Source organism: Sylvia atricapilla, chromosome 3 (genome assembly GCF_009819655.1).
Source record: "Sylvia atricapilla isolate bSylAtr1 chromosome 3, bSylAtr1.pri, whole genome shotgun sequence".
Lineage (NCBI taxonomy): Eukaryota > Metazoa > Chordata > Aves > Passeriformes > Sylviidae > Sylvia > Sylvia atricapilla.
Genome location: NC_089142.1, coordinates 4,091,923 through 4,119,768, shown reverse-complemented (window position 1 = coordinate 4,119,768; position 27,846 = coordinate 4,091,923). Strand labels below are relative to the sequence as shown.

General features: G+C 44.3%; 1 protein-coding gene and 1 long non-coding RNA gene across 3 annotated transcripts in view; one reads left to right on the top strand and one right to left on the bottom strand.

Moving 5' to 3' along the window:
- The window catches only part of LOC136358710 (uncharacterized), a 700,888-nt gene that overhangs the window by 334,720 nt on the left and 338,322 nt on the right, over positions 1 to 27,846 (bottom strand). The gene's annotated exons all lie outside the window — the stretch shown is intronic.
- Positions 1,855 to 26,118, top strand: TFAP2B (transcription factor AP-2 beta). Of its 2 annotated transcripts, XM_066314646.1 has the most exons (8): positions 1,855 to 3,119; positions 4,453 to 4,911; positions 9,985 to 10,045; positions 17,717 to 17,791; positions 18,056 to 18,275; positions 20,806 to 20,924; positions 23,654 to 23,795; positions 25,781 to 26,118. In XM_066314646.1, exons 1-8 carry the CDS (start codon positions 3,093 to 3,095, stop codon positions 26,079 to 26,081), a joined length of 1,404 nt encoding a protein of 467 aa, XP_066170743.1. In that variant the 5' UTR covers positions 1,855 to 3,092; the 3' UTR covers positions 26,082 to 26,118. The 2 variants fall into 2 exon arrangements, with proteins under 2 accessions (XP_066170743.1, XP_066170741.1); XM_066314644.1 differs by lacking the exon at positions 17,717 to 17,791.

Genomic DNA, 27,846 nt, shown 5'->3' with positions numbered 1-27,846 from the left:
CCGAGGGGGTAGGGGAAAAAAATCACAGCTCAAACACTGGGAAACCTTTCTTAATTTTGCACGGTTTCCTGAGCCGGATCTTTCCCAAACGGGCTCCGCGAATGTGCTCCTTGTAAGTTAAACCAGCGCGCGGGATTTTCTCAGAAACGAGGGGGAAAACAAAAAAAAAAAAGAAAAAAATCGGAAAAGATGAGTGAGGAATGGCGCTCCACAAAATCTTATTTTATTTTTTTACATAGTTTTCATTTTTTTTAATTGAGAGGAAGGTGTTTGCACGGGGGGAGATTTTTCAGAAGGGCGGGATCCTCCACCTCCAGCGCGGGAGCGGCTCCGTGGGGAGGCGGCCGGGCAGCGACCGGGGACTGGGGAGCGCTGGGGACAAGGAAGGGACCGGGGACATGGCAAGGGCCGGGGATGAGCAGGGACCGAGCAGGGGCTGAGCAGGGACCTGGCAAGGGCTGGGAAGGGGCTGGGAAGGGAACCGAGCAGGGACCAGCGACAGCGACCGGGGACTGGGCAAAGGCTGGGAAAGAACTGGGCACTGAGGGACCAGGAGACAGGGCAGGGACTGGAACCGGACCGGAGCCGGGGTGGGACCGGGCAGGCACCGGGAACCGGGCAGGGACCCGCAGGGTCCGGGTACCAAGGAGAGAGGGGCAGGCTGCAGGGCAGGGAGCGGGGATCGGGCAGCGTGTCCTGGGAAGGGGACAGGCAGGAGCTGGGATCGGGGAGCGGCCGGAGCCCCCCGGGGAAGCGCCGTCGGGGCCGCCCCGTCCCCAGCCCCGCCGCCCGCAGCCTTCCCCTCCCCTCCGGGAGCTCCTTGGCACTTACAGAGGGGAAACTCCTGGGAAAAGCGCAGAAAGAGACCGAGGGAAGGTACAGCTCCGGCTGCTCCCGGCCGGAGAAAGGACGGGATGGAGGGAAGCGGGGAGGGAGAGGACCCGCTGGCCGCTCCCAAAAGCTGCCGTCAGGCTCATTATCATCGGCACAAGCCGGCATCTGCGGAACGGGCAGAGAATGAGCACACACGTGTGTGTCTGTGTGTGTGTGTGTGTGTGTGTGTGTGTGAGCGTGTCCCCGCGTGTCCCCGCTGAGCCCTCGCTGCTTTTCCCTCCCCATCTCCCGGCACAGCCTGGCCATTGTCTCTGCCCGCAGCAGCAGGCGACAAAACATCTCCCCTCGCTGCCTGCCGAGGTCGGGGATAAGGGTTTTTGGTGTCTTTTTTTTTTCCCACCCTGCTATTGATGGAGGGTTTTCAGGCGCTGTGGATTCACGGACACTCGCGTTCGTAGACTGGCGTGGGAGAAAAGAGCTGGGGCAGCGTCTGGGTGGGATTTGGCTGCGGGCAGAGTGTATCCTAACTTGGGGATGCGAAATGCTCCAGGGCATTTCGAAACGTTTAGCCTAGGAAGAAGAAAAAAAAAAAAAAAAAAAAAAAAAAAAGACAATTGTTTCTCTCTTTTTTCTTTTTATTTCTTTTTCTTAAGAGGTAAAACCCTCTAGATTTATGTTAAAAAATATTTCTCTCTCTTCTTTCCGATTTATAATTAACAGCACGGTGATAGAGGCGTCTCAGCCACTTAAACTGAATCTGTTCTTAAAACAAAAGTGTGTGTGTGTGTGCGTGTGCGTGCGGGGGGGCAGCTCTGGGAAGTGTGAGTCTATTTAGGAAGGAACGTAAGTTGAACTTTAACAGAAATGGCAGACAGTCCAGTTGAACGGGTTCCTGCAACATCAAAAAGGTTTTATATCGCCTCTGGCTTTGCCTCAAAACTGTAAATTTACTATCCATTCGCTCGATGCATTTCACATTTGGGTGAAAATCGGGAGATCTATGTACGTATATATATATGTATATATGTATTTTCATATCAGGGGATAGAAAGAGGATTCAGATAAAAAAAATGGAGCTCAAGATTTCAGATTCAAATATTTATTTAGCTATTGTGAGTAAATACGACCTGTAACAGCAGAAGGGCTTAAACTTCACTCTAAATAGGCATATAATACAGTGACTGCGTGTTTCTTCTCCCATTCCTTTAAAAAAAAAAAAAAAAAAAAAAAAAAAAAAAAAAAAAGCCTCTTTTTCTTCATTATCTGCGTAAAAACCTCAACAACAAACTGCAAGAACAAAAGCACCGAAGGCAATTAATTCCTCATATTAGGAATGTATAATTAAATATATAATAAAACAGAAAGGAAATATACTTTTCGCTTCTTCTTCTTCTTCTTCTTCTTCTTCTTCTTCTTCTTCTTCTTCTTCTTCTTCTTCTTCTTCTTTTTCTTCTTCTTTTCTTCTTCTTCTTCTTCGCCTCAAGCATTGCTTCCTCTCCCTTCCTTGCTCCAGCTCCGCAGTGTGTCTACTTTCCGCATCTTCCTCCGCTCGAGTTAATTGAAGTTCTGCCTCTTCCTCGCTAAACTTTTTCCCCCCTCTCCCTCTCCCCAAACTCTGCCTCTGCCAGCCCCCCTCGTCTGATTACATCTAGTAATTCTCCACTGAATGAACGTCATTTACAATAGTAGGGGAGCTCTCGAGCTGGCTGCCAGCTTCACGCTCCATTTGGTCCTGCATTCTCCCTTTAAAGTAGTCGTGTAATATTAATAGTCATGAATATCAATTATTATGAGGCGGTGTAGAGAAGGAAAGGGAGGAAGGGGTAGCGGAGCAGTCTGAGCCTAGCCTTGGGTTGAAGAGGATTGTATTTGGGAGCTCAAAGGCAAAAAAAAAAAAAAAAAAAAAAAAAAAAAAAAAAAAATCCAAACAAAAACCAAGGGGAAAAAAAAAAAAAGGAGGAAAAAAAAAAAACAACCCCCGAGAGGGAGGGGTAAATCATATATGTAGATAGAGGTTTCCAGGCTCGGTTTTGGGGGCACTGGTCTCTTTTTCTTCTTTTTTTTTTTTTTTTTTTTTTTTTTTTTTTTTTTAAACCTTTTTTTTTTTTTTTTGATGGATAGACTTCGAAATATCTCAAGCTGTTCTCCTGTGTCCAACACGTCCCTTTGCAGATCTCCTTGATTTTTTTTCCCTCCAATTATTAGTATAACTACCATTATTTTATTTTTAGCTATTACAAGACTTTTTTTATTTCCAGATGTTAGTCCACACCTATTCCGCCATGGTGAGTTTGGATCCATGTTGTACTAGAATTGCATGTTCTCTCTCTCTCTCTCGATCTGTTGTGTCTCTCTCTCCCTCTCTCTGTCTTTTTAAACGCCTTTGGCTTGGTAATTTAGCACAATAATTGGAGGAGGCTTGCAGCTGCTTCTCCCTTTTTGCATTGTGTGTTCCCGATTTGAGCTAGGGGAGTCTGGGGGGGAGAGCAGGGGGGAAAAAGAACTTTTCTTCCTTGTTGTTGGTTTTTTTTTTTGTTTGTTTTTTTTTTTTTTCAACCATGTGTGCCATTGCTTGTGGGGGTTTGAGCTACACTTTGTGGAATAGATATTTTTTTTGTTTACTTTAACCTCGCAGCTTCAGTGCGTTGGAGTTGGACAAAACTCCTCTCCCACCTTTTCTCTGAAGCCTCTACACACTCCCCCCACCCCCTGTCCCCCCTACACAACTCAAAGATTTTCATTACAATTAACCCCCACCCCATTCTGTGGAATATAATATTGGAAAAGGAAACAAAAGACACTGGAAGTTGCTGCAGAAATCATTGCGCCTGGATTTGTTCAATACCAATGTTTCATTTTTATTTGATTTTTTTTTTTTTTTAAATTTACTTTTAAGGCATAGACTCCCTTTAAGCAAAGATTTCCTGTAATTTTTATTTTGGCTTTTTTTTTTTTTTTTCTATGTCTTTTTCCCACGTCCTTTTTAACACAACTTCTTGCCTCGGAGTCTTCCGAGAAGTGCAACTTTCTTTTTGGGCTTTTCCACGTGGAAATGGGTTGGTGATTTTGAGTTACAGGACTTGAGCAGAGGGAATAAACAGATGTTGGGAAACTTTAGGCAGGAGAAGGAGTGGATTGTCTGGATAGACGGGTGGTTTGGTGCTCTTAATTTTTATTTTTTTTTAAAGCTTTGGTTTGATATGAGGGGGCTGTGGACTGGGAATTTTACCTCTGGTCTGAAACTGCAGATCGCACATGTATTTGGAGCACTAGTCCTACATCTTTAATTACGATATTTAGCAATTCTCCCTCACACCCCCCGCCCCTTCCCCCTCCTTGATAGTTCCTGGGAATAGACACGATGTGGGTGCAAAACATTGGAACATTTCTAATAACTGGCGGGGGAAGGGGGCACATTTGAATCCCACTTTCCAGCTATTTACGTCCTATTTTGTTTTACTTCAATTCACTTCTGGGCGGGTTTGTGCTCCTTTTACTTTTTCGGTTTTTTTTGTTTGGTTTGTTTTGGTTTTTTTTTTTTTTTTTTTTTTTTTTTTTTTCCTTAAAAAAAAAGTCCTATTTTTGTTGTTGTTTGTTTGTATGTCATTCCGCTTGTAGGACCGGCATGATGGAGTGCCCAGCCACAGTTCCAGGCTGTCCCAGCTGGGATCCGTCTCGCAGGGACCCTACTCCAGCGCTCCTCCGCTCTCTCACACCCCATCCTCGGATTTCCAGCCGCCTTATTTCCCACCCCCCTACCAGCCTCTTCCTTACCACCAAAGCCAGGACCCTTACTCCCATGTCAATGACCCCTACTCCCTAAACCCCCTGCATCAGCCCCAGCAGCACCCCTGGGGACAGAGGCAGAGGCAAGAGGTGGGATCAGAAACCGGGTCACTGCTGCCACAGCCTCGGGCCGCCCTGCCCCAGCTCTCGGGACTGGACCCCAGGCGGGACTACCACTCAGTACGGAGGCCAGACGTCCTCCTGCACTCAGCTCACCATGGCCTTGACTCCGGCATGGGGGACAGCCTTTCTCTGCACGGCATCGGACACCCAGGGATGGAGGAGGTCCAGGTAAGGCACCGCGTTTCTTTCTCCTGGGCAGTGCACATGGAGCCCCCGTCCCTGGGATAGGAATGATCGCTGAGGGGTTTCCTGCAATGCTCTTCTTTTTCCACCCCGGCTTTGTAACTGCGGTACGACCCCTCCCTCTTCCTCTATTTTTCTATTCTTATAATATGTATATATATATTAATAAGAAATATTATTTCCTCGCTGTCACGCATAGGCTCTGCTTTATAAACCCTCCCCTACACGGCGAGGCAGCAAAGTGCAGGGGGAAGGCGGACATGCTGCTCCGAATATTCCACGTGTTTCAAAAGCTGGCAGCGTTCAAGCTTGGCTTTTCAAATTCCAGTTATTTCCCATGCAATCTCAGCTTCCACTCCCCTCCACCCCCCTTCCTCCCCCCCAACCAATTTCCTGCCGCTCAGAGATTTTGATGAAACTGTCGAATTACTACATTTTTCATCCAGGAGGGAGGGAAATGATAAAGAAAACCCAAAGCAAAAGCAATAACTGGTGATCAGGAACAAGTCCCGTGTCCGTCCCTCCAACCCCCCTTATTTGTGAAGTGTGCTTGGTAGAGCAGCACTGATTTTAAATAGTTTCATTCCCTCTTTTGGATAACAAAGGAGTTTCGCCGGGCTCAAAGCACAGTATTTCCCAGCTTTCTTCCATCCCACGCGAAACTCATCATCACGTGTTATTTCCTAAAAACAGAAGGACCCTTAACAGCTTCGCTGCTGGGGCGGTTTGCACCTTGCTGGAGCAGGGCATGGGCAGCCCGTGGGGACCCCCGAGGCGGGGGCTAGAGCCTCCAAATCCTGCCTCAGGCTCTCCTAATCGGGATTTTGGGGGTTCCCCTCCATGTGTTTTTATTTTTTTTCCCCAAATTTATTTTTTCGTATAACGTACCTGCATGTGTATTTAGCCTTGGGATAAATAAAGGTATGAATGAAATATCGACTTCAAAGCTACAGAAAGGGAAAAAAGAGGAAAAAAGAGGAGCTGGAAGATAAATAGCCGTGAGAAAGGATGGTGCTGACCATGAGAGGAACCAGCGGCAGGGAAGCGGAGGGGATGCATTGCTTTGGCTTGAGGCTTGTCTTAGGGCTGCACGTGAAAATCCCCGAGCTTCGCTGGGGAGAAATGTTTCAGAAAAAAAGAGAAAGGTTTCGCTGTCTGGATTTGCTCCTGCCTCCGAGCTGAGTGACCGTGGGGTCTCTGCGGGTTTCCGAGGTGGCTTTGGGACCTGGGGGCAGCCCTCGGCCGCCGCGGGCGCGATGCTCAGGTCTGGTCTCGCATTCCTGGCTCAGACAAAGTGGTTTGCAAGTCAAGGCGAGTTTTTACCTCTGTGAATGCAGAAAAGGAGATCGCTCTCCTCCTTTCTCTCTGCGGCCGATAGGCGTTAAATACTGTTTGTGCCTGGATATTTACACTTTCCCCCAAAGAATAGCCGGTAATTGCTCTGCTTTTGTGAGATTGAGAGTAAAACAGAGGAGAGACAAGGAAAGGAAAGAGATTAAAATCAAACAGAAGAAAAAGATAAAATGCAGAAAGGACGAGAAGATAGAGAAGAGAGGTAAAGGAGGGGGAAAGATAGGGAAAGAGATAAAGACATAAAGAAGGAGAGGAGAAAGGATAGGGAAGAAGGCGCTCAAATAAAGCAGCTCTCCATCCGTTTCCCAATGAAATATCCCTTCTGCGGGAAGGGCACTGCACTGGCAGTAAATGCCTCCCCGCGATGCTCCCAGAGCAGCGGGACCACCCGCGGCCCCCCGCGACATCCCCCAGGGCTGGCGGGGCCAGGGTGGGTGCGATGGGACGGGGATAAGGATGGGACAGGACCGGCAGGGCTGGAGCTCTTGGTTTGGGCCACTGAGAACAGCAGGAAATTAAACACGCCCTTGATTTCTGAAAGTTTGCTCCCAGGCTGGGGGAGGAGGGGGAGAGGCAGAGGAGGGTATCCCGAGGAGAAACACGTGAAGGAAGAGATGTCCAACTGCAAGTCAAGGCAGGCAGGAGGGAAAGCAGCCCAGGACTCGCTGCTGCCACTCGGCGTTTTCTATTCTTGTCCCCCGACCAGTGACAGATGAAGTTGGGCGGTTTTCCATCTTGATATTTAATATGGATTTATTGTAGATTCGAGACACCTTTTCTAGCAAGACGGGTTTTATTTTGGTCACGTATCCTCATTATCCCCCACCACTAGATATCATTTCCAGGAAGGGTTTCAAATGCTGAGGTTTTTTTCTTATTTCAGTAGTCCACAAAGTTGAACGACTGTCTAGATGTATAGTTGGATAAAGATGTTTCTCTTTGCTCTAGCTTATGCATGTCTGATCGAATATGTGCCATGAGAATGGGTTGGGCTGAGCAGAAGGAGACAGAGGGTGCGTGACAGAAAGAAACAGTGGTTATTTTATAAACACCAAATCCAGTCCATGTGTGAGCCATTGTCCAGGGCTAGAATTAAGTGATTGTAACACGATAGCGCTCTGTTATTGTAAACAGGACACACTGAATTGCTATTGCTGCCCCTCTCGAGAGGAATTTTCAATCTGTGACTTGCAACCTTCAGCAGGGAACAGAGAAGCCAAGATCTAGTTATTGAACAAAAATTTGCATCATCTGATAGGGACCCTGAAAAAATCCATCATTGTAACCCCAGATATTTTTTCACCCCACCGGCTGGGCGAAAGTAGGATTACAGTAATAAAGGGTGAAGGAAAAATGGAGGGAGAAATTCAGATTCTTTAGGCTCTTTGAAGGAAAAGATAGAGCTCAGTTTTTAAGGTTTCCACTCAGATGTATCCATAGAGGTGGAATAAGGTGGTTATAGATAGTACTTAGGAAGCTTCATGTTATCAGATTATTGGAGGAGGGGAGGGAGGGGAATCTTCCTCTCCAGATTTTCCAAGTATATCTGGAAACTCATCACCTTTCCCCTCCCTGCACACACACCTCCGCTCCTCCTCCTCTTCGCTCACGCTGCTACTACGCGCTAGCTAGAGACACGGAAAGTTAAGTTGCACCAAAACACCCAAGTCTCTTATAAAGTAACCCCTGGTATCACTTTTAACTAAAGAAGTCTAGTAATTAAAAGTCTGAGTTGTTTTTCCACGTTTCCGCATGCAGTCCTAATTAAATCTTTACGATCCTCTCTGTGACTATTAACTGCCAGCATGCTGAGCGAATATCCTGTACAAAAACCCAGCAGGAGGGCGTAATTAGATAGAAAATCAGACAGGAGTCTTCTCATTAACTACAACAACTAACCCACGTTGCTGATGGAGCGAGCTGAGTGCACGCACACGCATAAAGGGTGCGCGCAGCCATCGGCTCCAGAGATAAGGTGAGATAAGGAGGAAAGATGAGGAAAAAATAAAAAGGGGAAAGGTGATGTTTCACGTTTACCTCCCTTTCTGTGCCATCGAGGTGCGCCACGTTGCACTCCAGCAGGCTGCAGGATTTGCTCATCATCATCCCTCGTTGGGAGCTGCTCAGGGAAAGGAGGGAAGACTTTGTAATTTTATTTTGTGCCCTTTAGGTATGTAGCCTATTGATTATGAGAGAGAGAGACACAGCCATGCCCAAACACAGCACATAAGGCACCGCTCTGTGTGTGCGCTCGTTTGAGGGTGGATCCGAGGAAAATGAAAGGAAAGCTCTCATAGAAAATATTGTTCCATCGCATTTTTGGGGCGATGTAATTTTCTCCTAAACCGCATTCCATCTGGAATGTCTCCGCTGAGCACAGAGGAGGAGATAAGGGCAGGATCCGAATAAGCTCAGTTTCTCGGCGTAGCAAAGATAAAGTTAAAATAATGGTGAAGTAAATCACTGCTTTGTTGTAAAGCTGTTTTGCTTATCAAGGAAAAACTAGAAACTCCCCAAATATGCAATAACAATGAAAAACCCAAACCCTTTAGTAATAGTAGTGGGAAAGAAAAAATAATAAAGCCAAGGAACCCCAAGGTCCCCCTTTTCCTCATAATTTACCCTAAAACGGAACCTGTGAGAATTTCGTAATAAATTGTTCTTAAAACACTTCTTTTTCGGAGATGGCTTTACTGTGCCGAATGCAGATTCAGCAGTAATTATGGTTTGTTTGGGGGGATTTGGTATATCCCACTTTCGTTTTGAGAAACGAAACCCAACATTTGTTGTGTTCTCTGTGCCCGTCTTTGTTCCCTTCCCTGCTAAAGAAGTTAATACCATAATAACAGGTGTGCTCCTCGGCAGGCTGGAAAGAAAGGGGGAAAAAGAGAAGAAACAAGGCTTTGAAATTCAGAGTGGGGTTTTTTGTTTGTTTGTTTCTTTTTGGTTTTGGGTTTTTTTCTTTTTTTTTTTTTTTTTTTCCTAGGCAATCAATTTGGTGGTTCATACTTTTGATAATGTGTATTCCCGCTCCTCCCTCCCCGTCCCCACCAATTCAGGACATGGAAGCAACCTCGGGAGCTGTAAATCTCTTTCTGCTCGTCCCCTGTACGATGTGGGCGTTGCACAGCGCTCCGAAAGGCTCAGGCTTTAATTAAAAGTCCATAATGTAAACTATGATATATAAAAAGTAAATGGCCCTTGAATTATTAAGATGTAGCAGGGTTAAACAAACAAACAAAAAAAACAGAAAAGAAAAAGGAGGAGGGGGAGGAAAGGGGAGGGAACATTTAAGTTGTCCTTAATCGTGTTCATTTATGTCATGCAATAGATCTTGCAGATGTTGCCAAATTGCCACATTTTCAAAGGAAGAAATATAAAGCTTTATGGAATGCAAAGAAGTCTATGTGATATCTATGTTTTATAAGATAACAAAAAGAGTATTGCACCCCATATGCTTCACACCTCCTTTTGTTTTATTAGAAGACTATATAATTTGTAAGAACTTAATTTCCTTGTCGATTGGGGGAATAATAATAACAGCAATAATACCAATAATAACAACAATAATAAAAAAAATCCCTCCTCCCCTAGTGAATTAATATAAATGGAAATAACAGGGACTCCAGTTTGGAATGACATGATTTATGTACGCGATTCTTTAATATCCAGTCAATTTGAATAGTGATGTTTTTATATCCACAGTCAGTTGAAGATGCCAATAACAGCGGTATGAACTTATTGGACCAGTCTGTCATTAAAAAAGGTATGGATTATTCCAACAAGCTAGACAAACTTTTACTGTGTAGCGATATCTTCCTGATATATTTTGACTTTGGGGCGATGAATTTCTCCGGGAAACAGGCGCCCGTGGCAGCGAGATGAATAGTTGATTGGATCACTAGATAGAGTGAAGGGATAAGACACGCGAAAGGAAAAGTTTATATCCCCGCCTCCCCCGCCCTTCAAAGGGTTTAATTACACGAAGGCTCTCTAATGGGGCACCCCGTGCTCCAGTGCAGCTCCCACCGCCCCCTTCGGTGGGGACCCCTTGGCTTTTAATGGGGGAAGGAGTGGATTCCCTCTGGGGCTTAAACGCATTTCCCAGGCGAGTCAGGGGCGGAGAGGAGAGGGAGAGATGCCCATGGAAAGGCAGGCTCAGCCCCCTTCCCCTCTCCCTCCAAGATTCCTCCTTCCCCCAAGATTCCCCCCTTCCCTGCGCCCATTTTTTACATCTTTCTACATATGCGCCCATGATTTAGTGTAACTGCAGAATCACCCCATACTGTTAAAGCGAATGTGATATTAACAAATGTTTGCAGTCTCTCGTACAGCTGTAAGCAAAATAATTAACTAATTAAACTAATTAAATGTAATTACAATAACTCATTTTGGGCGTATTGCAGCTGCTTAATTTTTTTACATTTCTCTGACAGTCAGTCGAAGATGCTTGGCGATTAGTGTTGTGTTATGCTGATAGACATTAAACAGATCACACGCTGCAAATGGAGAGAAAGCTATCTTTAATTATCTAAGGAGTTTCTATTTCTAGATTCAATTTTAAGTACCAGAGATGAGGTTTAAAAACGCTGTCCCTTATGCTTACTATCAACGGTGCTTATCTCCAGGACCTTGTTATTTGTCAAATGCACACAAATAGTTTAACAGCGATGATTTTCTAGCACTTAAAGCAAAATAGCTGGGAGGGTGCTTATCCAAAATGTATTGAAGGCAGCGTGAGGTCCTTCCATGTACTTATTGTTTGTTTTGTTGTTGGTCGTTTGGTTGCTTTTGTTTGTGTTTATTTTATTTTTAAACTTCCGTGTACGGTTTTTCTTTCACACATATGATCAATGTCTGGTTATTTGAGCGAGGATAAATGGAAACTTGAAGACCATTTGACAGCACCATTTATGATTATATGTTGAAAGGTCAAAGAGTTTTGGGGTCTTTTTTAAGAAATAGAAAGTTACTTAACTTTAAAGAGAAAAAAAAAAAAAAAAAGTGGTATGTTTCTGCTGTTTTGGTTCGGTTTGAATGTTTGGTGGGGTTTATACTCAAGGTCTGTAACCTGATGGTTTCTGGTTGTATTTTTAACTTTTTTTTCTCACTCTCCTCCCTCTTCCCCACCCCCACTTGACACCTCATACACTCCCTCTTGGGTGTATTTGATTAATTGGTACTTGATTTGTGGTCGAGGGACTCCTTTCTGGGGTTGTTCTGTGTTGGTCTTTCACAGAACACACAATCCAAAATACTTTTTTTTTTTTTTTTTTTTTTTTTTTTTTTTTTTTTTAAATACACTCATGCCTGCCTGTGTCTGTCCCTCCTTCAGCTGACGAGGACAGCGGAGACATTCCATGTGCGTGCTGGGTGGTGCAATTAGGCAGCGAGCAGCACTAGCGTGTGGATGCCTGCAATTATTACGTATTGGGTATAGATTTTTATATGTATTAGGCATATATTTAGGTGTGCTTCGTGTGTGTGTGGGCATTGCAAGGGCCCCAGATGGAGCAGCTGCTGCCTAAAGAGACCCAGTCCCATCTAGGTGGGATTACTTGTGCCTATTTGCAGCCAGAAGAAGAGATACTCTAAGTTTGCACATGATGAACAGGAGACACATGCTCTTTGGAAATAAGGTTCCTGAAAAAGAGCCTGAGATGCATTTGCAACTGTTCAAAACCCACTGTAGCAGCATTTTCTTCCTTAGAAGTAAGGCTGAGATCCCAGAAACTTTCCAGCATAAAGGAATATTGTATATAGATATATAGATATATTTTTTTTTTCACAACGAGTTCCCTGGGTGCAGAGGGAGAGAATTGGGTAACAAATAGCAGGTCGCATTTGTGGCAGTCAATATTTAATCAGGATGAGGGAAGGAACAACGGCAGAGAGCGTTCAGTATCAATTTCGCTTTGTTCTCTGCAGTTTGTAGCTGTGAGGGTGCACTTTGAAACAAGAACAGGTTATTTAAACTCTGCGAGTCGTTCTTGCACGCAGATGTTACAGACAGATAGGCAAACACGCAAGTACTGATGGATTTTTTGTGCAGTGGGACACTCCTGTGACTCACATTTGGTAGACAAGGGTCCCAGGGGATCTGCTTCACCCCATCCTGGTTCAGTGTCTAAAATTCTTTAATTGCAAAGCAGTGGGAAAAGTATGATGGGGACTTGAAGCCTAAACTTAATTATATCACCCAGGCTGTGTCTGCTCCTTTATGGCCTCTGAGGCCTGCAGAGGGAATTATCTCTCTATGCAAAAGGTTTGCCAAAATATTAAGGAAATGATATAGGGATTCATACAGGGCTATTGATTTATCTCCCGTATCGATCCCACACAACAGATTACATATACCCAGGCTCTTGTTATGTTTGCTATCTGAGCTTACTTGACATTTCTGAAGTAATTTAGTTAAGAGGAAATGAGTTGTTCCCAGTAGAGAGAGCAAACGAGTGGAGTGAAGGTAGCCAGCGTGATAAATGGCTCTTTCATTTGGAGATCTCCAGAGCTCGTTTAAGGCTAATTTTCTGTATTAGCCCCCTTTGAGCTATTAATGCAATAGGCAGGGACCGTGGCCCCTTGTCTCTTAGCTGCCCCATTAGAGCGAGCATTAAGCTACCAAGGCTGAACTCCACCGTGGTGGTGGCGGCGCTGAAATAATGAAAGGTGCTTTTTAAACTCCCCTAATCTAAACTGGCAGAGGGTGGTTAATACGATTTGAAGGGGGCTGGTCAATGAACAATCAATAAACTAATAATGAGAAGGATGCGGTACATTAGCAGTCTAAAAATCCAACGAGACATTAAAAAATCATCTCTAACTCCCACTTCCATTAAGATTTGGGTGGTGGGAGTGGGAGGGAGGGAGCCAGATAAATCATCAAGATGATAATAATCACCAAGGACATTAATATCAGATTTAACTCAGTTTTCAGAGCTTACCGGCTGCACGATTTGAGGCCTTCCCCTTGATTTTTTTGCTGAAATGGAGGGAAGGTTTGCCATGTGTCAGGAATAAAAGATCGGGTCCCCTTGTCAAATGCTCATCTGAAATTTCCTTGGCACTCTCTGTGGTGAAAGAAGTTGTCTTCCTGCAAAACCTTGCATGGCCTGAGTCCCAAGTTAATTTTTTGTGACTCTGGGGCACAGTCAGTGACCTCAAAATTATTCTGATGTATTTATTTACTTTCAGCTCTTTCTGACGATCGTCTGCACACTCACATCTGATTTAGCATGAAAGGCCATTTTAACTCGAAGACCTTAATTCATGGTCCTGCAAACATGCTCAGTTGTTCCTCCTATTTTAAGGAAACACATGAAAGAAGGTGTCTTAACCTTTCGTTTCTAGCTGTTAATAATCCAGCACGAGTTTCCTCCCCACCCCGTGGGGCAGCTGATAAATGATTAAACTGAGAACCACTCTGGCCTCAGCTTTTCAGGTGATGGATCTGGGGCTCCAGAGATGGTGCTTCAGTGCAGCTGAGTTTCGTGCTCATTCCTGGATTACCCACTGAACCTGAAGATCCCCCTTAATTAAATGCAAAGTAGTTTCCAGGGAATACATTCCACCTTGAAATTTAGTCCCGGCTTTCAGAGGACGGGGGCTGCGGTGGAGGAGAGGGGCGGGAGGAGAGGAGGGGACCAAGGGGACAGAAGGAAATGCGAGATGAGCAAGCACTTCTTGTATTTGGTCCTTAAAATTAAGATAAAATCCGGGCCTCTTTAGTTTCGGTGCCTAAGACTCTGCTCCCGGACGTTTTAGGTTTGGCTACTGAGTCAGACCGAATCACCACTTACCGCAAAGTCCTGTGCTTAGAATGGACAAAGGACTTTTTACTCATCTCTTACTCCAAACCCAGCAGGCAGAGGAAAAAAAAATAAAAGTAGTTTGATAATAATTAATAATTAAGTTGTCCACCACGTTTTTTAGTAAGAAATACAAGAAATATTTCTTCTGATTGATTATTTGACCGACTGTTCGACTACTATATTATTCAGCTGGGTTAGTGCAATGCTATCCATAGTTTAAACCCTTATTAAACAGCTGTTTGCAGGACGTAAATCTATTATTTCTTTTGTTGTACTGTAGTCAAAACAGCTTTTTTCACCCCACTTCCACTTGTGCGTTCACGTTTGTGCTCATTTTCACACGTTTGTGGCCAGAAAAGCACCAAAAAAAAAAAAAAAAAAAAAAAAAAAAAAAAAAAGGAAAGAAAAAGCCCGAGACTTAATGTATGCACAGAAAATTGTAAACATGTAAAGAACTGAAAGCTTCACGCTGAGTTTCGCCATGCTCCATTTCCCCACCATTTCCTGCTGTCGTTCTAAAGCGATCTCACCCATCTAGAGATCCCGTTTGCAGGAACAGTATGCTTATAATTACTAACAAATCAAGCGGCTACTGTTGCTCTCCCGGTTTATTGATAAGCTGAAGAGAAATGGAAGGGGGAGAAATGACAAAGAGGCTGGGAGCAACCACAGGAGGAGAGAAAGAATATATATATATATATATATATATATAATTAAAAAAATAAAAGAGGGAGTAAAAAGAGATAAAGGGATGAAAAAGGAGAGGGCAAAAAAAGAGAGACAAAGGAGGTAAATAGAGAAGTATAAAAGAAGCGAGAAGACAGATTGTGAAGGGGGGAATTGTGTATTTGTGAGTGCTCAGACACGCAGCAAGTAGAGTTTGGGGATGAAAGGAAATGGAACAGTTTCTGCTGGGGACGAAGTGAAAGCAGAGTGGCGGGGACACTGCGTGGATACGTGTGCTCTATTCCGTGTCACTGCAGCAGTTGTGGCAGTCCCTGACCAACCGGGGAAGTTGACATCGGCTAAAAATACATTCTGCATTCGGGTTTATTGACACCCGCGCAGGGATTTGACACACGCAGCTGCGCGCACGGACGTGGAGATCTCCTCACCCACAAAAAGCTCCACGTTCTCTTATCTCCGCTGATGTCTGGGCTGGATCTGCAAAGCCCCAGCCACGATAAACATATAGATATGATATAGATAGAGATAATTCATTGCGTGGAGAACACTTTTTTTGAGGCAGCATTAGGTAATTTACAGGAGATGCAGAGCCCAGATAGAATAGATCTCTCTGAAGCTATGAAATTGCGATGGATATGCTTACACCGCCTGGCAAGCCTCTCAAACGGGCTCAGAGCTGATGGGTTTGTTCATCCCGTCCTTTTTTTCAGGAAAAACAAGCTGAGGAGCTCTCAGCATAGCAAGGAAGGGAGACAGCCTGCTTCCCAAAAGCAATTTGCAGAGGGAAAAAAAAAAAAAAAAAAAAAAAAAAGGCAAGCAAACCACCGAGCACGTGAAAATCCATAATTCAAAGGTTAACTAATGTAATGAGTGCTCCAAAAGGCCAAAGCGAGCGGGGCGAGGTGCATTTAAGAATTGCACGGGTCCTTCTCTCTTTAGTGAGTTTGGACTAAGATCAGATGTTCGTGGAATTGCTGCCTCTTGTTTAATTTCTCAGTTCACTGGACAGTGACCTGATAAACTGGTCACTAAATATAGCCACGGTAAAGGTGTACTCGAACCTCAGAGCCCGTGTGTTTGTCTCAAGGGAAAAAAAAAAAAAAAAAAAAAAAAAAAAGGCCAGTCGTGAAAATCTGTCTGGTGACACTGCTTTAATCTAACTTTTTTTTTTTTTCCTTTTAAATTTCAATTTTTTTCTACTTGATGCTTCACTCAGATCATTGTCCATGAAATAAGAGATATTTATGTATAATGAGGGGGGAAATACAAATACAATTTTTTGGTCTGCTGGTATTACCTCTGATGTACAAACGAGTCTTTTCCTAGAGAATCAATGGAAAAAAAAATCCTAATAATAGCAACGAAAGCAGGAGCGGGCCTCTAACTCTTTTATAACTGTTTCTGAGCCGTTCTCAAACTATTTGAAACCGCCTTTATGAGCTGCAAAAAGTGCCTAACTAAAAATAATAGAGAAATAGGAATCCATTTCACTTTCCGATTCCCTGAAGTCAAGCCACTCACAATAATTTGTTTATACTGGAGACTATACACAAGGCATACGAAGCAATATGTATATCTAAAATCGACATGCCTTTTGGTTTTTAGCTGTTATAGAGCTTTTATTGTGGGGGTCTGGTCTGGCAGTAGGAAATGATCTGCAATAAAAACAGTGAAACACGGTTGTGTCTATTCCATGCACTGAGGTTATAAATTTGGCAATTGCCCAGTAGTTAGCACTTGGTAATATATTAGGATACCCGATCTTATTGTTTAGCAGCTCCAGACGACTTAAATATCCGCTCAACCCTAATGGTTTGATTCTCCAGATATGTTGCAAATAAACAGGGCTTTTATGACTTAACTGACATGTATTATAACTACCTAAATAGCTGGCATATGTGCATAATAGAACCTTATTATTTGCCGAATTGGTTTTGCAATTGATTGAGTGGAAACGGGAGATTGTGGAGCAGTATCTGCTTGAAGAGGGTGTGTAATCAATTAGTCTTCTCCTCTGGAACATGCCCGCTGGACTGCCAGGGCTTTCCCACCAGCAAAAGCCCCAGTTCCAGCGTGTATTTTCTATAAGGAAACGCGTGTTGCCGCGGATCCGAGAGGAAGCTGCAGTAGCAGCTGTCAGCTCTTATTAACTCCTGCATAAAACATACCTTAAGTATGGTTTGTTATCAATTACTTGCAGAAATGAAACAACTGGGAAAATGCAGCGAGGTTCCCTATAAATTACAGTGATTGGGTGATTGATTAGAGCACCTGCTGTAAATCATAACAGTTACACACAATTATGAAGGAGCTATTTAAGTTCATTTGTAAACAAATTTCATGTCACGCGGGAATTGCTCTCAGTTTTAGTTTAACCATTTTTTGTTTTGTTTTGTTTATTTCTGAGTGTGTCTGGTTGCTATTATAGGAATTTGTTCATTATAATCCCTTGGTTACTCTTAAAATAACCTCACTGGTTTCTCAGAGAAAAGAAATACTTCTTTTTATCTTGGAGAGAACAACGTGGTTTTATTTTGTTTAGTTTCATTTTATCATTCTCCTTTTACTTTTCCCTATAACTACCTTTAAATACGTGTTGCAGTAACTAAATCAGTTTAATTTAGGGGCAAGAGAGAGTTCCTACTAATTCACGGACAGCACAATATGATCAGAGTGGAGAGCACCATGGTTAGACCAGATATTTTTTTTTCCTGGTGTTCATTTTTCTGAAGGAAAAGACTCATTTTATTTCATAAACCAGACTTAATAAAAACACAAAGCAATAACAGAGCTGTCTTCTCATTGCTGTATCCTCCAGCCTTGATACTTATTTAAGACAGCAACTCCCTTTGTGTAGTGAATTTATTCCTGGCTCAGCTTAGCAGTAATGGAAACATTAGCCAAAAAAAAGTAAATTTTCCTCTTTTTTTCCCCTCCAGAAAGGCGCTGTCCGTTGTACAAAAGGCATCGGGGGGCTCTGGGTGAGACACAGGCTCAAACCCGAAAGTTGCCAGGTGCTTGCCAATATGTATTTTATTTCCCAATGATCAAACCCTGCATAGAGGCTGTACTGTACCACCCTTCTCTCCATCCATCATTCATGGAGCACTTTCCTAGAGGTTGGGGGAGCAGCACCCTTTAGGTTGCTGGAGGTAGCCAGAGATTCAAAACTCCCTTTCATTTTGCTGTTCTGTGCATGTCAGAGAGACTGTGGTTATCCCGTGCTCCTTCGTGGCCTGATGGTTTCTCTCTCCCCTCCTCCCCTTTTCTTTCTCCAGTTCCGGTTCCTCCAAAATCTGTCACTTCTTTGATGATGAATAAAGATGGATTCCTGGGTGGAATTTCTGTCAATACCGGAGAGGTGTTTTGCTCCGTACCTGGCCGCTTGTCTTTGCTTAGCTCAACTTCCAAGTATAAAGTAACAGTGGGAGAAGTTCAGAGACGCCTTTCCCCTCCAGAGTGTCTGAACGCGTCCCTCCTAGGAGGAGTACTTAGAAGGTAAGAGGCTGGGGACAAACGTGTGAAAAGGTCTGGGTGTGCCTACACGCACCAGAAATCTTTGGTCAACAGCACAGATGATTTCAAACACGCGTTGATCCTCCTGTCAGAGCCCCTGTGTGTAATGCTGGCCATAAGGCAGGAATATTGGGATGAACGTGTGGAGAGCAGAGAAAGATTTGACCTTGTTTACCCACAAATGAAGGAACTGAGAAAGATTTTCTCCTCGTCTACGCACACGCTTCCTATCTTTTCTCCTCCTCACGCTTCTCCCTTAGATAGTGGACAAGATAAAATGCCGTGATGAGCGTGTGTCAGGCCGAACTACAGGAATTTCAGGACCTGATGTATTTCTAGGGATAAAAATACAATAAAAAGCCACGAGGCTTCCACTCTATGGCAATAACGATCAAGAAATTGTGTCAGTCACGACACGTCTCACACAAGAAATTAGCAGGGATCTCACAGGCAAACTCTAAGGTAGGCAAGAACCTGACTGAAGAAAAGCCACCAACAGGTAGCTCTGAAAGTCAGAAACTTAGTGCCTCACACCCAGAGAAAGTTGCTACAGCTCACTGCTTCGAGGCCTTTGCTGCTTAATATTTGTGTAAATCACCCGCTAAAGTCCTGGTGGATTTTGGTGAAGACCTCGAATTAGTTGGCGTTGGTACTGAAGAGAGTAAGGAGCAAGGAATGACCCTGAGGTCCGGTTTCCACTACATCACATCAAGTGCGAGACTCTGCTTTTATGTAGAATTTAAGCTCTGAGACCATTAGCTGGAAAGGCTACCAGGGAGAAAAGGGCTTTTTTCTCCTTGGAAGTGCCTGAGGGACTGTGAATTGTCTGCACTGCTCGTCTGTAAGAAAGGTGAGCTCAGGCTCCATCCCCGAGCACAACAGGGGAGAAGCAGTGTGAGGTACCAGCTCACACACTCAGGCTGGGAGGGTACAGGATTTCATTTTCTCTATGTGAATTAGACACCAGACTGGAATAAAAATCATAACTTTTAGACAGGGACAAGATGCATGCAAATTGACACTGAATAAACTCCAGATCATGTTTAAAAGTTGCTAATCTTAGAGGAGGAAATATCTTGAAAACTCCTACAGCAGCAATTGGGATACGCTGGCTCTAAGGAGCTGTAAAATGAGTGTTTGGGGGTTTAAATGTTTTAAATGATTTTTGGGGTTCCTCTCCTTGCCCCCCTTGCAAAAAAAATTCTGTGATGACGTCAAGGGCTCTGGCTCCGTGTTTGGAGACGAGGGGGAAAGTTCTGCCACATGCGGTCAGTCACCCAGATACACACGTGAGAATCGGGGTCTCCTAAAATAGCTGCTGTTCCATGTGAATGTCTGTAATCATTGTTCAGCTGCCAGGGAGAGCAGCAGCGATTTTTTACTTACAGATGCTAACCTGCCTGCTTCCTTCTGTACAACTACAAATGGAGCAGGGGGAACATCTGAGAGATGCTCTGTAGAAAATAAAATTACCAAGGTCAAGAATCATTATTATTGAACTCCAGCAGATTTCTGGACGTGGCCCAAGCCATAATTATTGGCTACTGCTGACTTCAGTTCTTATCTGAATCAAAAATTTAAACAAAATTTTGGTTCAGAGCAGATAAAATTTAGAAAGCTGCCCTCTTGCAATTCTGCCATCCAGCCCTATTCACTTCGATATAAAATAGTGGGAAGCCAGCCTGGCTTCTCTGTGGCTTCTGCTTTCCTTTCTCTGAGTGTAACTTCTAATTCTTGAACAAAGTTTAAGTAAGAATTAGGAGAGAGTTGGGATAAACTTTGTTCTCAGGTGCCAAAACTCTCCCTGACTTCGCAGGTGGCAAGATTTTCATCCCTGGGGGTTTACATATGTATGGACGTTCGAACAATAGCTCTGAATTTCCCACGTATGGCTCACTCACCCTTTTATTGCCCTTATCAGTTACCTCCGACAGATATTCCAATCTTCCCCCGGGCAATCAGTTCCCTCTTTATAACGCACCCTGCCTCAGGTGAGCTCTTCCTCTCAGCATCGCCTCCTCGCACAGGAACACACAGACGGGAAAGAGTTTAATAAATATTTCCCTCCTTTTCAATTTATCCACAGGCGTGCACACACAGCCCTTCGAGCTTTTCAGATTTATTTGGGTTTTTTTTTTAAACCCCTCGTCTTATTCTGGCTCTTTCCTGGAATAACAGAGGGTTTAATCCTTCCAGCCCACCCCTTTACTACATCTTAATACATGTTGGTATCATATCCACTTGCTCTGTAGATCAGAACCTTTCCATTAATTATTGCTGTTTGGCGTTATTTGATTTCCCTGGATGAAATCGAGAGAAAAGTGGGTTCATTCCCATTTCTACCCCTGGGAGAAATTAAGAAAATCTCAGCAAACCCGAGCAGAAATCAACACCCCCAGAGTCCTTAACGTCGAGTGAAAACCCTCCCAGGCTTCGCTGACTGCACAGACTAAACGTTTCTTCCAGGAATACTGCGGGGTTAATCACGATGTTAATTTCTTTGCAATTCTAGAGCCAAATCGAAAAACGGGGGGAGATCTTTGCGAGAAAGGCTAGAAAAAATCGGTTTGAATTTACCAGCCGGCAGGCGTAAGGCCGCAAATGTCACTTTACTCACCTCCCTGGTGGAAGGTAAGCCGAGGGTCGCAGCTCCTTTCACACCCCCGCCTGCTCTGAGCTCCTGTCTGACGTTCACAAACAGCCCCACCCCGAAAAAAAAAAACAAAACCCAATAAACAACCAACAACAAAACCCCCAATCCCCCTCCCCCACAAAAAAAACCCCAAACCCCAAACAAAACCTTCCCCCTCCCCCCCCAACAAAACCCAAACACCCAACCCCACCACCAACTTTCAGAATCAGGTGGGAAAACCTAGCAGAGATGAAAATTAAGGGTGGGTTAAGAGGAACACCGTCATGGTTGAGGGTACCATTCCCTAAAATGAAATCACTGGCTGGAGGATCGCTGATCCTCTCATGAAGAGCGAGGCAGCGTGTCTGTGTGTGGATATATGCGTGAACATTTGTGTGAGTGTGTAACTCTGGAGGGCAGTCCCATTCCTCACGCTATTAACTTTCACCCCGTGATCTCTGACTCCAGGTCTACTCCATCCTACGCTGATTTGCTCTTCCTGAGCTGACTTATGGCCACTATAAGTGAGGAAAAATAATGCAAAATTACCTTTTTTTTTTTTTTTTTTTTTTTTTTTTTTTTTTTTTTTTTTTTCTTTTAAGAAAGCAGAACAATTTAAGAGTAGCAGAGCTCGGTTTCCCTTAAAGTGTCTGCAACTGAACAAAGAGACCAGCTACTCCTGAGGAAGGGCAGACTGAAGTTCCAAGTAATTTCAAGTCAACTAATGTAATTTTGGTGGCCAGCGAGTTTCTTTGATTTGTGGTTACTGTATCGACAAGGAAAAGTTAGAGCCAGTAATAAGTTTAGGGTTATGTGCGTGTTTATGCTGAGAAGTTGGACTTCCTCCAAAAAAAACCTAACCGGAATAGTATGGCTGCAATTATGAATTATATGTATCTGCATTACACATACACACCGAGAGGCGTAAAAATAATCCACTTATCTCTTCTGCGTACAGAGCGAGCGTAAATATTTGTGCTAGATATTAACTTTTCCACTCTTTTGATTGAGTTATGTGAGCGACAGCACCTTGCAGCTTGCAGAGCTGAAGGAAAGCTCCCCAAAAAGAGGGGGGCCGAGGGCGGGGAGCTCCTCCCGCATGATGCTGAGTGCAAAGCTCAGTGTGAGTTACGGGTACAGGATCCCCTAATGGAAGGTGTGAAGGATTTCGGGGGGCACAAGTGCCCTTGGGCGCCCTGTTAGTGCAGCTTCACCCTCAGGGTGTGTGTGGAACACCGCTCACTCCTCTGGCAGCAGCACCAGCCCCTCCTCGGAGCCGGTGTGAGGTTCAAATGCTAAAATCTGTGTCAAGTGTGCAGCAAGGTGTACATTCCCCTCCTCTCCCCTGACTCCTTTACAAACCAACAGTTCGCCTCCAGAGAGTTCCCTCCTTTCGGAAGAAGCTGCACCTGATGGAGTTTTATCTCCTTTTTTTTTTTTTTTTTTTATTCCCCCATCCTGGCAGCAGCCCGGTTCAGCACAGCTGCTCCCGTATCGCCGGGAACAGGAACGCTCCGGTCGGTCCCGGCTCGCGTTGCCCCAGCGCTGCCCGGGGGGACCCTGCCCGGCTCGGGAACCCCCGCTCCAGGCTCTGCCGGCTGCCCTCGCCTTCATTAACCGGTTTGATGATTAGCGAGAAGCATTGGAGAGCAGGAGATGACGTTGGAAAGCGACTCCTGATAGTTAAAAATAACGCGGTCCTGGAGTTATTAGACATACCTGCTTGCTGGAAATCTTCCCCCTCGTCCCTCGGGCGATGCTTTAAAGGGTTTAACGCTTTATTCTAGAGGGGCTGAGCTATAATCTGGTGGAATCCCTCTAGACTCTGAGGGGTTTTTTCTCCCCCTCCTCTTTTCCTCCTTTCTGCAGCTACTGTCTTCTTCTTATGGCATGAAGTACATCAGTAGGAGTTGGATGACACAAACCTCTGTAGGCAAGAAACCTGAAACCAGGCAGGCAGGAAAAGTGAATTAGAATTAGAGTTAGAATAATAATTATTTTGTTCACAGAAAAAGTTGCCATTAGCTGTTATCTTTCCACCCGGCAGACAGGAGCTCTTGTTGCATGATGGTCAGTTAAAAATGCAGATTGATAAATTGCCATCGGGCTAAATGCAGTTGTCTCCATAGTTTTACAGATGTGGCAATAACTGTGATAATGATGCAAGTGCCCTGTGAGTGGATAAACTGCATTTGTACCGTCCCGCAAAGAATTAACATTAATATTCATAATACATCCACATCTGTAAAACTTTGGACAGTGGTCTGAGGTATTGAAACAGGAATGGTTTCTCTGCTCTTTAGAGAAGTTTGGGTCATTAGTTTTTCAGGATTTGACCAGTTTCTTCTCGCATTTTTTCCTCGGTCCAGTTAAAGTTTTGTGTGTGTGTTTGGCGTGTGTGTGTGAACTCTCCCCTCCGCTCTGCACCAGCAGCTGACGGGCACAGACCGACACGAGTTGAGAGCAGCAAAGACACATCTCATCGGCTCAAAATCTGTCCCGTCCACTCCTGTCCTCAAAATAGGGCTGCTGGGAGGGAAAAACGCACAACTGGAGCCTGTCCCTGAGGTGGGAGGGATGATGATGATTTCCAAACACGGCTCAGAGGAGCTGGTGTCGCCCAGGGGAGCCGCGGGCTCGGCCCGGTGTCCCGGCGGGTCGGAGCCAGCCCAGCCCGGGGCCGGCGGTGCCCGGAGGTGTTAATTAATTCCCGTCTCGTTCCCTGCAGGTGAGGCCGTTCATTTAGCTCGGGATTTTGGGTACATCTGTGAAACGGAGTTCCCAGCCAAAGCTGTTTCTGAGTACCTGAACAGACAGCACACGGACCCCAGCGACCTCCACTCCAGGAAAAACATGCTGCTTGCTACAAAGTGAGTGCCAGGTTAACTCATCCCCTTCTGCCCTTCCCGGAGAAAATCCTCCCTGTCCCCAAGCCCTTCCTCTGAGCCCGTTTGGAAAGCAGACGGAATTTCCAGGCGCTTGAATTCCAACAGCCCCGGGGGGAGGAAGGATGCCCGTATTGCTCAAAGGACCCCTTCATCCTTTGCAGTGGGGCTCCGGCCATCAGACCCTGTAGAGCTTGTAGACGATGCTTCCCTAGCTGTTGTTCATCACTTCCAAGCCATCTCCAGTTAAACTTTTTTTTTTTTTTTTTTTTTTTTTTTTTTTTTGGTAAAGTGGAGCAAGAAATTATATTTTGCTTCCACAGTGTGTTTGTGCCTCCTGCTGCTCACACACACCTGTCTGTCTGCTACCAAATTGCAGTGCCTTTCCCATGCGATTCAATTAAAAAAAAAAAAAAATTAAAAGCCCACCATCATGCAATGCTAATGATTCTCGATTTGGGTCCCCCAACCCATCTCTCTCCCTTGGGACTCCCTCGGTGGGTGTGCTGCATGTGATGATTTACACCAGGCTGTGCCTCCCAGGCTGCTCACTGGGTGCTTCACGGTTTGCTCGGGTACTGGGCAGTGGATGCTGAGTCTTCACACATCTTCATCTGCCAGGAAAAAAAAAAAAAAAAAAAAAAAGGAGGGGAAAAAATAAAAGAAAGAAAAATCCCAGCCCAAACAGCTCTCATTTATTTCATGCTCTGGGAGGTGGCTTGCCTCCGATGACAGTGTAATTTAAAGAAATATATGGAGGGTTGAAAAATCATTTGCTCAAATTTGTCCAGATGTTTCTTAGACGTGATTGGAATTTGATTGCCCTTTTCCACAGGGTCAGAAGATATTAATGTCCCAGAACTTTAATTGCTCACAGACCCTGCTTTGCTCTTTGAAGATGTAAAATGTTGGACTCATTACTGTTTGTTCTCCAAATTCAAAGTTTCCTCTCTTGCACTTTCTTAATGGATAATACACATAGAAGTAGACCTTTATCTTTCCTCACCCTCTGAAACCTTTAGTCCACTGGGAATTTCAGAGAATTTCAGAGGATGAGAGCTGAATGTCTTTTTTTTTTTTTTTTTTTTTTTTTCCCCATTCTGGTCTTTTTTATCTCCAGTCCCTGGGTAGACACCTGTCTTAAAAAAACCTGATTCCTTTGGGTATCCTTAAAGGAACGATTCTTGTGGGAACCCCACCAGCCTCCAGGGTTTCTGCATTGCCCAGGCACCTGCTGACTTGAAGGTCTTTTGGACCAGAGTAATTTAAAAGAAAATGTTTGTATGTGAATTCATTAGTAAAATCAAATCTGATTTTTCAAAGGTGCAGGCAAACAAGCAGGAGCCAGATGTCAACTCTGATGTGTTAATTGGGGTGGTCTGCCCCCAGAATAAAATGGGAAGTGCTCACTTGGCTTCTAATGACATGAATAAGCCAGCACGGAGTCCCAAAATCCTGATTCTTCTCAGTAAGGTGGCCCAGCCTGAGCAGTCTCAGAGAGGTTCTGGTTTAACCCTTCCCTGCACCAGGTCCCTGTGCCACCCAAGAGCTCTGAGTGCACGGCTGTGCTTTCCTTCAGGATGAATATTTCCGGGAGCTGCTTTGAGCCAGGGTCAGGCCTCCAGGAGGATTGGGTGCCTGGCAGATCCAGGGCACATTTCCCTTTCAGCCTGGTTGTTTCTGAAGCCACCAGGGCAGGTCTGGGTTTTCACAGTGCTTCAGAAGCATCCTGGTGGCTGCTGGAGAGATTTCCATCTCCAGAACTGATGTTATCCCTTGAAGAGCATCGTTCTGAGCAGTGCTGGTCCCCAAGAACCGCTGGGGGAAAGGACGGTGCCAAAAGGGTCCCATCCCATGTCTTGGGGTCACTTTTGGCCTGAACCTGCCCCTTGATTGTCACGGAGAATTGCTGGATGAATCTAACCACCGCCCCTCTCTCCTTCTCTTTGCCTTTCTCTTCTCCCCTGCAGGCAACTTTGTAAAGAATTCACAGATCTCTTGGCCCAGGACAGGACGCCCATTGGGAACAGCCGGCCCACCCCTATTTTGGAACCGGGCATTCAGAGCTGCTTGACTCACTTCAGCCTCATCACCCACGGCTTTGGGGCCCCCGCAATCTGCGCCGCCCTCACGGCCCTCCAAAACTACCTGACTGAAGCTCTCAAAGGCATGGACAAGATGTTCTTGAACAACAACACTGCTAACAGGCACACATCTGGCGAAGGACCAGGTAGTAAAACTGGAGACAAGGAAGAGAAACACAGAAAATGAGAGAGAGAGAGAGAGAGAGAGAAAGAGAGAGAGAGAGAGAGAGGAAAAAAAAAATTAGAATGAAAGAAAGGAAAAAAGAAAAAAACAAAGTTAAATAAATAAAAGGAGAAGAGAGAGATAATCTTTTAAAAGAAAACCGTCTTAATTTTAGCTTTAAAAATACTGGATTGGGCTTTGGAAGAATTCTATTAGGTAGGACAAAATAATAATAATAATAAAATAAAAAAAAATAAAAGAAAGACAATAATTTAAGATCAGAGGAGCACAATGGCGCAAGACCAGTGGTTCAGAGTCTCTTGCCAGGAACATGTGAAGACAACTACCAGGATTTTTTTTCCCCACTTCTGTTCTTTCACATTTTTTAAATAATGATTGGGGAGGGGGGGAGGGGAATATAATAATAATTAATAATAATAATAAAAGAAAGAAATGAATAACTTATTGGAAGAAATCGGAGAAACATTTTTGGTGTCAGTGCTTTGATTTCTTGAGCTGCACGGTCTGTCTTGCTATCATTTTTTTATCATTATTATTTTATTCTTTTCTTTTTTTTTTTTTTTTTTTTTGTTGCTTTGAACAACGTCCTGTCTCCACCTAGACTAAAACAACCTTCCAGAGTGTTCCTTTCTGAGCAACCCCACAGCCTCATTGCCCTCAGCTGTCCCCACCTCATCTCACCACCCTGGTTCTGTCTAGACTAGGAAAGGAGAGGAGCTCCCAGGCCCCTCACCAAGCCATCAACACCAGCTGCCTTCACTTCAGGCAGCATCTTAACTTTAGGTGCCACCAGAAGGGACGTTCGGGGTCGTCGTGGCTCAGTTGAATCTGCCAGCTCGATTTTTTAAGAACTGTTTTGTGTGGGGTCTTTTTTTTGGTTGTTTTTTTCCTGGTCTAGACAGACTCTCTGTTTAGATTGGCAGCGTTTACAGGTGTGTCTGGGTGCGTGTGTGCCTCTGTGTGTGCATCTGTGTATGTGCACACCCAGCTCCCCAAGGGGGCACGGGTATCCCGTGTATGTTTGTGGATATATATGTATATATGTGGATATATACATATATATATATATAAAAATTATGTGTGCGTAGCCACGCATATTAATGCATGCAAACATACCTTTGTAAATTTAGTAATTTTTGTCTTTGATGGTAAAATGCCTTGTCTATAATGAGTTGCAAAATTTTGGAAGTAAGGTCTGGTACAATGTCAGCGCTATCTGATTTCTTAATTTTTCTGAGATCTCCTCTTTTTCTCAAGGGAGTTTTATATTCCTAACTATGCCAATGTTTCAGTCCTTAATTTCCTTGACTAGTGTGTGTGAGAGAGCTCTTCCCCCATTTTTAAAGAACTGTTAACAACAACAAAAAATGAGTGATATGAGTATGTAATTCTTTCTCAGGAGTATGCACTATTTTATTTTCTTCTGTTTCCTAAAGCTTTGCCCGCTTGGCTTATGAGCTTCTTCAAAGAGGACTAGAGATCCCTACACAATATATCAGGTACAGAGAAAAAAAATCCACAATTCTGATATTCTGATACTTTTTATTTTTTGCTTTTTTTGCTTTTTTCAAATCAAAGCCAGTTGTTACTGAATTCTGTAGGTGCACTTCTTTAAAGAAGCTCAAAGGGAATAATTTGAACGAGATAAAAATATAAGTTGAAATCGAGGTGTACTGTTGCAAAGAGAATAAGAGTTGTGTTGAATGTTACGGCACTTGCTTGGCACTAGGGTTCTGTACCCAGGGAGGAAAGAGTTGCCATGTGAGCT